The following is a 12,739-nucleotide window of genomic DNA, read 5'->3' as shown; positions in this document are numbered from 1 at the left end:
GATAGACGAACTTAACAATATAATATTGTAATCTGACACTTCATCTCAAAAAAGAAAATATATCAATTACTCAGTGTTAATTTTTTTAAAAATAAATTCAAATAAATATAATATTTATTCTTATTCATTAAATTGTAAATCATAGATGGTAAGCTTAAACAGTCACGTAACTATTATTTCGCTCTGCAAATTGAAGATTAATTCGCTAATACCATTTAAATCGAGGATCAAGTCGAACTGAAGAAGCTAAGGTTGTACGAAACTTAGAAGCAAAGCGGAGATCAATGAATAATTATTCTAAATTTCAATGATAGCCCCGGGAAACATTGCTTACTTACCTGATTTTCGCGGAGCTTCTTTTTTTTTTCTTTCATTACGGCGATCGTGATTTTCCATCGTGAATCTTCGGTTCTGCGGTCGTGCCCTTGACGTGTTTCTTGATACGGCGTATACATAAACATGTATTGACGTGCGCACAACTAAGCACAGGTCACGAGGACGTGACGTCTTGATGGAGCATAAATGCATGGCCGGTTATGCACGTACGTCAACAAAAGTCGCTCATAACGCGACGTAGAAGGTGTTCCAAAATCCAGCTGCCTCGATGAATCACCTACAAGCATACAATGGTTAGTCTATATCTTGGACACAAAGGTCATAAATGAATTGCTTTGGCAACTATAGAATAGTCACGGTAAGATATAAATAGACGGGATAGACGGAAGAGTTGTGTTGAAGGACGTAGGGATAGAATTTTGTTATTTACGTGAATAAGTAAGTATGAATAAAAGAATGGAAAAATAGATGATATAATCATGATGTAATCTCGTTTCCATGTTCAATTATTCAAATTAATCTTAGAATGTTAAGTGCAAACGAAAATGTTCGACTTGGAAATTATTTCAATTTTTTGAAACAAAGTTTTATCGTTCATGAAGATATTTCTCATTAATAGTTATGAATTATAAAAAAAAAATCAAAAGTTTTGTAATTGATTAATGTAATTCAAGTTTTTTTATTAATAGCACGATGGATAAAGTTGCATTATAAAATTTTGATTGTATGAGTTATTTCATCAGATGTTTTTCGTCAGATTATTAACACGATTAAACTATAATTTTTTATCTCTGAGATTTTAAAATATAAACTAACAATTAATTATAACTAATTATTTCATTTATTAATCATTAAAATCATTAAAATCATGAAACAAAATTGTAAAGCCTAAAAAAAACCACGAATCGTGTTAATGACTTGTTAATTCATTATCATTGCGAATTTTCTCCATGATATAATAACAAAAGTCCGCGTGTAATTCACACGCATTAAATGAAAGAACGTATCTGGGGAAACGTACACGTGCAAATGTTTCACGTGTATAGAAATACAGAAACACAGAGCAAGCCTCGAGATTTCGGGTCGATAACCGTGACGTCAGTGAATTATACAAGAGAGGGTAAAGGAGAGGAAACGGAGCACGTTGATAGAGAGATAAGAGAGAGGAGAAAAATAGAAAAGTTGTTTATAGAAAACAAGAGAGAGAGAGAGAGAGAGAGAGAGAGAGACGAGATAGAAGAGAGGAAAAGAAAAAAAAGATGGAACATTGTCAGTAAGGAAAGAAAAGAGAAGAAAGATCGCACTTAAAAGGAGAGAAAAAATAGAAAGAAAGAAAGAGAGAGATGAAAAGGCGGATGAAGTTCAAGGTTACCGCGCTTGAATGCACGTCCCACGCGGAAAATAGGAAAAGAGGGCGAATATATTTTCCAGTTTCGAGGTGAAACATGAAACGCTGGCCGGATGGTGGGCGAATCAAATGATTTCCGGAAAGGAAATTTGCGGACAAACTTTATGTTCCATGAGACGATTTCCTGATCAATCATTAGCTATTTTAATCGAAAGCCACTTCCAAAGTCCATATTTTCATATCATCCAGTCGATAAACCATATTTTGATTAAGAACAAAATGGTTTGAAGTTTTTTACGAAACTAATTATCAAATCTGCAATATGATTAAATCACGAATGAATCAATATATATTTCGTTTTTTCCTATTAAATTTATTAATGATTATTAATATTACCTATTTTCTTTTGTCTTCTATGCATGGGAAACGAAAACTATATAACGAAAAATTTTGTAATTTTGATCTGTCATCCAAATGATTAACAATAATTATTATTATGTATTGATGATGATATAAGTATAATGCATGACATGAGTTGCTCGGTAAAATTCAAAGTGATAAACAAGGATATTTTCTCGCTTTATCCGCTTTTTTCCAAGAATCGCGTGTTCGGTGGGCGTTTCGTAATGAGACATCCAGGTGACATTATTACGAAGTGATAATCCTCGTGACTAAGTGCAATGATGATGCGAGTAATTCGTAGACTATTGTATCTTCTTATATATAATAATGTATCAACATTGTGTAAAATTACGATTAAAAATCGTAATTATGAAATATACTCGCCAAGAAATCTGCAAAAAAATCAAAATTATTAATTACGAATTTTAAATTCATGAAGAAATACAATTATAAATAATATAGGTTTTTATTTATTTAGAAATTAAATCTAATTGAAATGTAATCGATTAATGAGTTCATGTCTAATGTTTCTTATCAATCATTTTATCAATTAGATGATTTTGCTAGTTAGCAAAATTGAAATTGTACATATAATGCATAGAAATATGTTGTTCAAGGTAATCGGCATGAAACAGTCTCCAGCTACTACGTATTATTGTTTTTTCGTAGATATGATGCAATTGCATGAATTGCAATCAATCGCGGGACTTAAAAATTTCTGTGTTAGAATTTGAATCGGTTGATAATTTTATTTTTATAATATAAACGAAGCGAAGATAATTGAAATACACACGATAAATAGATTAGAACTTTTATTCAGGATTATATATGAAAGAAAAATGTTAATAAAAAATAAACAAATCTCTACAACAAAAAAAGAAAGAATAAAAAGAGAAAGAGAAAAAAGAAGACACTTTAAAGAAGATCGGGTTAGGACATATGAATATTTCATGGAATTGCTGTTACGAAAAAATATTCCAGTTTACTCTACATAATTAAAAATTAATATATTAATAGCATTATATAATCATGGAACGATATGCAAAATCTTTTAAAGATTGCGGGAAATGAAGGAAACCGTATATCCATTTAGGAAAGTAATTCTGAGAAGAGGAATTGGGCTAGATTCTTGTCCCATTGGCCTAGCAAACTCCAACTAGATCTCGAGTTTGTTGTCTCGACTCTCCACTGTACTCAGACCGTAATCGTATTTGGGTTAGCATGTCCGGACGTGGCCCGGACGTGGCAACCTTGAACTTGCCGCCCCGGATGGGCCAATATCAACTCCCAAACCCCTTTTCCATCGTGAGAAAAGGATGGATACCGGTAATACGTTCCAGGAAGGGAAGAAAATAACCGGAAATCTAAGGACGTAACGAAGAATTTACTACTTTTAGGCAGTGCTACAAGGTCTTTTCGATCTTGCATCTTATAGCTTGTAAAATTGAATTTCGAGAAAAGTATATTCTGAAACGATTGAAGGAGTATAGATTTAAATATTTTGTAAGCATAAATATATGATATAATGGGAACTGATAAAAACAGTATAGTAATCGATATATATAGGACATAATTTTCATTTTTAATTCTAGACATACAGAAAATGTTGATAGATTTTTTAATTTACTTTAATGAAAAATAATGTAATTTAATGTAATTTAATGAAATTATGTGAAAATATATGAATTTGTAATAATTGTCACAAATTAAATCGAAAATTGATCACAATCTAATCAAATAAGAAAGAATAAACGTATCACCTGTTGAAATTAGATCAAGAATTTATACATTTTTTTTAATATTGAAAAAGTTTATGTAACATTTATAAAATTTTCAAATTAATAATTCACATTAATAAAATTTAATTTTCATGCAAAAATTTGCAACAATGTAATAATAAGATGTAAAAGTTGTATAGAATGATAATATTATAATTAAAATAAGTACAACTTATCAGATATCATTAATAATATTAATAATCAATTAGAATCTAAAAATTTGATATAAACTAAGTACTTAAGTAAAATAAATAAGAATAATATAAGAACAGTTGTAAGTTACCCATTTCAAATAAATATTTATAAAATTATTTTTCATATTTAACTAAATTTAAAAGAATTTTATAATTTATATGCAAATTAAATATTCTATTTTAATTGATTTTTTTTTATTTTTAAAATATAAAGTTTTTTCTCTTAAATATTTCAAGCTAAATTCATTTATATAAAAATTTTTATATAAAAACAATGTTCATCTTTACTAACGTTGTATGTCTTCATAACATATTAGGTGGATCTGCCTATAAAGATCAACTTTTTCCGAACCTTGAGGCGAATAAGATAGTCATGGACGACCTCGAGCAAGTGTTGGCTCCCGGCTACGTATAACGGATTGCCCGTGACCGGGGAGGACCTTGGCCATGGATGTACGTCGGATGTCGTGACGCAGGCGTCGCGACGCGCGCTTTTATTCCTTTCATGATTTCCTTTCGCTACAAGTTAAAAAAAAAACAAAAATCAAAAATATTCAAATTTATTTAATAAAATTAATAATTCAAATTATTGAATTTATTTTCTTTTTGCAACATATCTCTTAATTTAAAAAATAATAAAATGTAAATAAATAAAATTAAAATTCTATAATTAAAACCAGATTTTATTTCAAATAAATGAAACTTCTATGAAACAAAAGAACAAAAAAAATTAAAATAATATTTCTTGGACAAGAAATTTACACAAGTTCATTAGAGGGATATATTGCAAAATATAAATATTCACTTAGATTTTATCAGAAGAGATATCATAATATCTTCAAAAATAATTTTTACCCAGAATTAGAAATAGATTTCTTCGCGATAAAAACTTATAAAAATTTGATACTTCGTTGCTTTATATTATAGGTTAAAAGAAATTCTTTTATAGATATTTCTATTAGAAATCTTACAATAAAAATGTAATAAAAATATTTATATACATCTTTTCCTGATTGTTTCTTTCAATGTTCTTTTTTTTTAATACAAAATGAGTACAATTAGCTTTTTCTTTTTCTGAAATCAAGAAAACAATAAACCAATTATAAATAATTATTATTCAAATTAAATATATAATAGAAAAAAAAGTAATAAGAAATTAGGAAATACATTTGTATATATTTGTTTACATTTATATTCATTTATTTTTATAGTTACAATTTTTTTGTATTAATCAATAATCAATAACTCAATCCTATCTATGACTTTAAATTCATGTTACAAAGAAAAAGTTTTAGTGGGGTAGGCGTTAATAGTTCAGCTTACCCTGAAACAATCGTTGACGACCTTGCATCAGTCTCAACCGGCAACTTACGACTAGCGATGGAACCGAAATTCTCATAATCTAATATCAAATCGAAACAAATTGAATATATAATATGTTAAAAAAATACAAATGCAATGCAATACAAATTTCAAGATGGCCACTCTCAATGCTTAACATTAATTTTTCATATATTTTTCCTATTACGTATTCTATTTCTTCCTGCATAGTATATAGTATATAGTATTATATAGTATATAGATAAAAATTGCATGAAAAATATATCACTATCTAATATGTTAGTTAAAAATAATATAAAAATAAATATCCGGTACTTACTATGCTCTTTTAATAATTTCATTCATAAAAGATTTCAACATCATGTAGGATGTAAATTATTCAATGAAGATGCATGATTTTTCAAATCGTCAAAACTTAAATTAATAACATCCTAAAAGCATCTAATGATATACATTGATCTTTAATTATACAGTTTAAAAATTACATTCCAGTTCGTGCCCATCGCTACTTATAACGGTTTGCCCGTGACCAGAGAAGACCTTGGCAATGACTTGCGCGACACGCTGCGACGCACGACAAGCCGGCTCATGGCGCGCATGCGTCAATTGCGCACGCATCTCGCTCGATGCATTTGGAGGTCGCATATCCCGTGCACACCGACTACAGCAACCTTGACCTTATACCTCGGCCCGCTAGCCAACGAGGTCCATCCCCTCTTGAACGGTTGAAGGTCATCAGCATAGTGGCTAGGAAGCCGGGACGAAAAGAGGGAGACAAGCTGATGGTAACGGCTGCGGAGAGTAAAAGAGGACCTAGCAAAATCCAGTCGCTCAATCTCTGTCGAGGACGCGTTAACGATTCTCAATTACCGCGCGTCAGCCCTTGTCTCGCTGCATCTATCCCCACTACTTCCATAACTTGACTATCTTTTTTATATTACGATCTAATTTTTCGCATTTACCTATTTCATTTTCATTTGATTCATATATTCACAATATTTTTATTATTAACATTATATTTCGTTTTAATTCAATGTTATTTATTCCATTTCTATCTTTTAGTTTTGTGATTTAAGATTATATACGAAAATAACGACAAGATTACAAGAAATAGTTATAATGGAAAGTTTAAGATTTTTCATATATTGAACACAATTAAATTCTAACAATATATTTGGTTTATATTATATGGATGATATAAATGATACAAATGATTATTCAAAATTTGATATGGTAAGTAATTAAAATATTCGTAAGTTAATTTTGAATGTTTATTTATATTTAATTAATAAAATAATTTTTTAAAATATTAATAAATTTTTTGTTTTAAAGATTAAGATAACACATATTTTAATAATAAAGTAAAAATAAAATAAAATTTACTAATGGATACTGTGATAATCCATCAGTTTTAATATAAACAAAATCAGAGAAACATTTTCTTAATTTTCAATTTAAAATAAAAAATAGAGGTTATGTATCTATCAAACTTATTTTATGAATTATTCAAGTAATAATAAATAATTAATTGAAAAAGTTCTAATATAATATATTTAATAAATTAATTAATAACTATGCAATTTATAAAAAAAAATAAAGAGATTACAAAATCTTAATACTTATATCTAATGTAACACATTGTGGAAATGAAATGCTTGTCTCGCAAATGATTCTCGTACAGATTAGAGACGGTGGAAAGTCGAGGTCGCCCTTGACGTAAGCGCCAACCGCGTAAAGACACAGATACCGATGGCCTTTCATAAAAGAGTCTAAGTCAGGAAACTTGACCGAGTAACATACAATAATTCATTGTTTATATTTTTGAAACAAAAAACATTATAAAATTAAAACAAAATTATTTTATCAATGTTTAAAATTGTTAAAGTAATATATTGATTATTATAGCATATTAAATTTTTGATATTATCAAAAAAATATTTTAACAAGTATGTTTTTCATGCTATGTAGTCTATTTCTCAATTGCGAGTATTTCTGGTGCAATTTCTCATCATAATTTTAACTCGAGTTAAAAGCCATCAGATCAGTTCAAGGCTTCGGAATTTACCAAGTTCAACCTTCATATCTCATATTTTCAAATAATTCAATAAAAAAATCGATAATCTAATATTCCAATTTAAATATATATAATTAAAATATTGTTTCATAAAATAAATTAATAATTTTACTAGATTTATATATATTTTACATTTTTAATAAATTAGAATAAAAATATTATTTGTATAACATTATTCAAAGCAAAACATATATATGATAAAAACATATTTATTTCTTATGTATAAAAATCGAAAGTTAAAAATAGTTTCTCTGAAAATCATCAGCATTGGCGCCAATATGTTATTAAGATTTATGAGCATCGTTACAGCACCTACAAATGTTTGACGCCAAATACAAACTTGATTTGCGATTAAGTAAATTGGAACAAGTGAATATTATCACATCTCCAGATCGGCATGTCCTTTAAAATTAAATTAACAATTTTCTTCTCAAAATAACAACAAAAATAAGCAAAAATTAATAAACATGATATAATTATAAATTTTAAAGTTATTTTAAATATCTTTTTTACTGAAAAAAAATCATATTAATTGTAGAAAAAATGTTGAAAAGCTTTTATATAAATTCATAAGTATATAGTCGAAATTATTATTAACTTTCAATATATTTATTTTTTTGTATCAAAAATATTGTATTTCAACATATTATGAAATTTACATATCAGTAAACTTAATCTTGACATCAATCGTTGCAATAGGTCGCCTTTATATTAATTATATCATAATTGGTATTTTCTGCCAATTAGAACAAATATTTAGATGACAAAAAACTTTTGAATAATGAGTAATAAAAAATAAGAAAAATAAGAAAATATAAGAACACGATAGAAGATTTGTAAATCATATCATATAAATGTAGAAGCATATTTGTAGAAATATATCAATGATGAAGCCGATGAGAACGATGATGAGATTTTTGGTAGCGAGCCAAAAAAAGTTTCATCGATGCTACTTTCATTGCAACGACGATGTAAAACGATCTTTCTAAATGCCATCGGCCTTGTCCTTGACATCGACCACAGCGTCCCGACACTACGCAGCCATGATTACATCAGAATGTTCGATGCATGGAATACACCCAAGAAGGAAATTAGTAGTAAAAACAAAAAAGATGAGAAGGGAGTAATATCAAGTTAATAGGAGGAGATTTCACATAGTTATCCATTTCACATGAATAAGTGGATACTGAAATTTATTTATATCATTTATTTTTCGCGTGCTATATGATTTTATGAATTACATTAAAATCATTTTAAAACAAATATTTTTATTTTTATTTTTTACTTTTTATTATTTTAATAAAATTTTTTCAAAACATTAAAAAATCCGCATTTTATATATAAATTTATATATAAAATTTTTTGGAAGTATTTTATATATTTATGTATTTTAAGTATTTTAAATACATTTTTTATTGAAATATAAAATATATATATTAATATATAAAATATCTATCTAATTATAAATTGAATATTTAAAAACTTGATTACTTAAAAATTGTAATTTGTGATAAAAAATTGTAATATATTTTGATACATCAAAACTATAAAAATATATAATAAATATAATAAAAATGTATAAATTTATAAAGCATAAATAATTATTTATTTAATATTATAAATATATAAATAAATTTCAATATGTTACTACTATATATATATTTTTTTTTATTCATCAAAAATTGTGATGTTTTATGCATCAAAGTACATTGCAATTTTTGATCACAAAGTGCAATTTTTAAATAATTGAGTTTTTAAATATTTAATTCAATATAATTAAATATTTTATTATTATTATATATAATAATAATAATAATAAATGTGTAAGTTATATACATAATACATATTTATGTACAAAATACAATATTAAAATTTCAAGAAAAATAGTATCTATCATGTATTCAAGTAGATAATTTATTATTTAGTTTCCTATTTTTAATGCATTATATTGAATGTTGGAATAAATGATAAATTTTCAGAATAAATGAAAATTACTAATATATGATCATTTTATATGATAATAAAATAAAGAAATTAAATTAAATTAAATTACTTTAACTTTTTTCCCTTGTGATTCTTAGGTTTTCCTTGAGGTGGTTTACTATGATTATTATGATTCTTTTTTCCACGTCTTTTAGTTTTTTCTTTTGCTTTGGCTGCACGTAAATCTTTTTTCATTCTCGGATCAACTAGTTTATAACGTCCTTTAACGCCAGGTGGTCTTTTCGTTTTCTTTTGTGTCATATGTTTTTTCATGACTACATAAGTAACATCTTTTTTCGGCTCTTTATGAGCTTTTTTATATAAACTAGAAAAATAGAAGATCATAAATGATCAGTTTCATATATATGCATAAATATATAAAAAATATATAAAATTTTTTAAATAAAATAAAAATTTATGCTTACGTTTGTATTTGTTTTGCTTTTTCTTTATTACTAATATCAGTATTATCCATTATTGATTCCACTTTCTTTTTGGCTTTTTCTAATTTGCGTAACGCTCTACGCTTTTTTCTTGCTTTTGCTTCAATTACTTTTTTGATTGGTCTAATATTTAAATCTTCAATACGTTTTTTATATTGATTAACAAGTTCATTTGGTACTGGTATTACATTTTTCATGTGTTTTTCTTCATCTTGTATAAACCAATCTGGTAATTTTTCGTCATTAAATGCATATCTATTCCAAGCTGAATCTATTAAGTCCCTTCGAGTTTTTTTACTTTGGATTAATAATGATCCCAATGCTAAATCTTCTTCTGATAAATGTTTCCTTTTCTTTAATTTACTATCTATATATTATAAAAATAATTATATTAAACCTTTTATTTACTAAATAAATTTTATTACATAATATCCATACAATATACTCACTTGTTTGAGAATTATCTTTGTCACTAATTTCATTTCTTTTTGATTTTTTCATCATCTTATTCACATCATAATCAGAATTTGAATCATCACTATTAAGATCATTATTATTCTCATCATCTTCTTGTATATCCTTTTCTTTTATATTTATATGATTTTTTATTTTATTTTCTTTATCACTATCTACAGAAATATCTTCTCCTATAATATGACCACCTTTCTTTCTATATTCCTCAATCATTTTATCCAATTCAAAATCTTCATCTTTTTCATCTTCTAAATTTTTAAATATATCCTTTTCAAACCATAATTCTGCTTTGTGAATTCTTTTAGTTTTTTTGTCTCTATGATCTAAATCAGTTAATAAAGGATTCTCTAAATCTTCTTCAATATTATTTCTTTTTTTTTTAATGTTTTTAATATCTTCATCATCGGATTCATTTAAACCTAAAATTTAATTGTATAATTGCATAAAAATATTAATTTTATAAATATAAAATAGACAAAATTATACATTTAAATAATATATAAGATACCTAAATCTGATTTATTACTATTTGAATCATTATCTGAAATATCATCTGAGTCATCTAGTTCACTGTCTTCTGATTTATAATATAAGCCTGAACTATCTAAATGTCCTTTATCTTTTTTATATATTATTTTTTTCGATTTTTTTTGTTCTACATCTGAATCTACATCACTTTCTGCTAATATATTAGGATCTTGATCCATTATATTTTCTAATTGTTGATGTGTTTTAATTTCTTTCAAACTAAACATATCATCCCCTTCCAATATAGGTCCTTCGTTTCCTTTATGAATCATTTTTAAATTAAGACGTTCATTTAATTTTTGTCTTTGTTTGTTGGCCTTTTTTTTCTTTCGTTTAAGATCTCTAGCTTCATTTTCTTTAAGTTCTTCAATTTGTTTTCTAATTTGTTCATCTTCTATATCTTCCAATTCTTCTTGACTCATAGGTGCTGTTTCTATTGTTTCATCAAGCAAATTTTGTGTATTTTCATCTATTGGTTCCTTTTCTTTCAGAGATTCCTTTATTATCTTCCACCAATTAATTAAATTTCGTAAATCCTTTTTACCTAGTACTTTAATATCTTTACAACATTCCTTAATTTCCTTAGTTGTTTTTTCATGATTAGTTATTATCTCATCATCAAAAACGATTTCAGAAGTATTCTGTAATGCTTCCACAACATTTTCATGTGCTATAAAATCTTTAACAGATAGTTTATGATATAAAGTGTAATCATTTTCTGGATAACCTTCTGCTTTATCCTTTTTTTTTGTAGGATTAAATATATTCAATTTATTTATAGGTTCTATCTCTAATTCAGAAAAAACATATTTTGGATCTAGAAATTTAGGATCTAGTTTATCTGGTGCAATATAATATTGACAAACAACAAAAATTTCAGCAGATTCTGTACGTGATGCTTGTGGTTTAGTTGCATGCACCTTAAATAAAATACACAAATAAAATATCAATATAATAAAAATTATTTTTGTAATAAAAAAAATTATATACCTTTTTAAATAATTGTTTTAATACCCAAATCAATGGATTATAATCTTTTGAACGAAAGACTTTTGTAATAAACCAACCACCAGATCGTAAAAAATGCGTTGCCATTTTAAGAGCACCTAAAGTTAAAACAATTTGTTGATATGCATCATGGAGCCAATTTTTACCTACATTTGGTGCTCCATCATGTAATACAACATCAGCTTTCCAAGTTTTTAATTCACGTGCTATTGATATACGGCATTTATCAGTTGTAATATCTTCTATTAAACTGATACATCCTGGAATGGGTTTTATAGGAAACAAATCTACACCTATTACTATAGAAGATACTGGCATATTCTGCCGAGCAACTTGCATCCATCCTCCAGGAGCTGCACATAAATCTATACATACTCGAGATTTTTGTAAAAATTCAAATTTCCGATTCAATTGAATCAATTTGAAAGCAGCACGTGATCTATAACCTATAAAATATAATCTATTAAAAAAATATTTTTACATCATATATTATCAATAATAATGTAATTTTGAAAATATATCATAAAATTTAAAATTCAATTAAAGTTAAAATATTCATTAAATGAATAAATTAATAAGTTATTTTTATTTTTTTTATAAAATAATATTATTTCAAAATATTTACCAGTTTCCTTTGCTAATTGATAAAATTTATCTTTTCTTTGCTTTCCAATTTTTCCTTTTTTACCCATTTTAATTTATAAACAATTTTATTTTTTATAAAAAATTTACTTCAACGGAAAATATTTCTGTACAAAAATAATAATAATGCGATACTAGCGCTATATTATAGTCTGTATATAAGATATTTTAGAAGTGGGGATAAAGAA

General features: G+C 26.2%; 3 protein-coding genes across 11 annotated transcripts in view; 1 reads left to right on the top strand and 2 right to left on the bottom strand.

Annotated features, from left to right (window-relative positions):
* Positions 1-6,247, bottom strand: part of LOC105736854 (uncharacterized) — a 108,484-nt gene extending 102,237 nt beyond the window's left edge. For 4 of the 9 annotated variants that reach the window (XR_015292653.1, XM_086910459.1, XM_086910460.1 and 1 more), the window contains exons 1-4: positions 4,351-4,483; positions 2,081-2,478; positions 1,709-1,999; positions 339-613 (exon numbers count right to left, since the gene is read on the bottom strand). Coding sequence is in view for 3 of the 9 variants with exons in the window: in XM_086910459.1 (XP_086766585.1) it covers positions 339-528 (190 nt within the window). In the remaining 6 variants the exon portion in view is untranslated. Of the gene's footprint in view, positions 1-338; positions 614-1,708; positions 2,000-2,080; positions 2,479-4,350; positions 4,578-4,913; positions 5,133-5,381; positions 5,461-5,718 lie in introns of those variants that run through there. The other 5 variants (XR_015292661.1, XR_015292656.1, XR_015292655.1 and 2 more) reach the window with 5 other exon arrangements.
* A 137-nt stretch (positions 6,248-6,384) lies between these two features.
* Positions 6,385-8,736, top strand: LOC147657322 (uncharacterized). Its single transcript, XM_086910462.1, has 2 exons — positions 6,385-6,632; positions 8,348-8,736. The coding sequence occupies exons 1-2, from the start codon at positions 6,588-6,590 to the stop codon at positions 8,609-8,611; spliced, it is 309 nt and encodes a 102-aa protein (XP_086766588.1). The 5' UTR covers positions 6,385-6,587; the 3' UTR covers positions 8,612-8,736.
* LOC100863195 (pre-rRNA 2'-O-ribose RNA methyltransferase FTSJ3) lies at positions 8,666-12,727 on the bottom strand. Its single transcript, XM_031919799.2, has 6 exons — positions 12,535-12,727; positions 11,892-12,355; positions 10,882-11,821; positions 10,349-10,792; positions 9,882-10,266; positions 8,666-9,781 (listed from the first exon to the last, which is right to left on the bottom strand). Exons 1-6 carry the CDS (start codon positions 12,599-12,601, stop codon positions 9,523-9,525), a joined length of 2,559 nt encoding a protein of 852 aa, XP_031775659.2. The 5' UTR covers positions 12,602-12,727; the 3' UTR covers positions 8,666-9,522.
* Positions 12,728-12,739: the final 12 nt, after the last annotated feature.

Source organism: Apis florea, unplaced genomic scaffold (assembly GCF_048593485.1).
Source record: "Apis florea isolate Af1SG1 unplaced genomic scaffold, ASM4859348v1 contig_3184_pilon, whole genome shotgun sequence".
NCBI lineage: Eukaryota > Metazoa > Arthropoda > Insecta > Hymenoptera > Apidae > Apis > Apis florea.
Note: the sequence above shows the minus strand (reverse complement) of the source record. Positions and strands in the feature narration are given on the sequence as shown.

Coding starts and splice junctions, on each gene's coding strand:
- LOC100863195 (XM_031919799.2), bottom strand. CDS start 12,601: ATGGGTAAAAAAGGAAAAATTGGAAAGCAAAGAAAAGATAAATTTTAT. Junction 11,822..11,891: donor TAAAACAATTATTTAAAAAG/GTATATAATTTT, acceptor ATTTTATTTAAG/GTGCATGCAACTAAACCACA. Junction 10,267..10,348: donor CAAAGATAATTCTCAAACAA/GTGAGTATATTG, acceptor TATAATATATAG/ATAGTAAATTAAAGAAAAGG.
- LOC147657322 (XM_086910462.1), top strand. CDS start 6,588: ATGGATGATATAAATGATACAAATGATTATTCAAAATTTGATATG. Junction 6,633..8,347: donor ATTATTCAAAATTTGATATG/GTAAGTAATTAA, acceptor GCATATTTGTAG/AAATATATCAATGATGAAGC.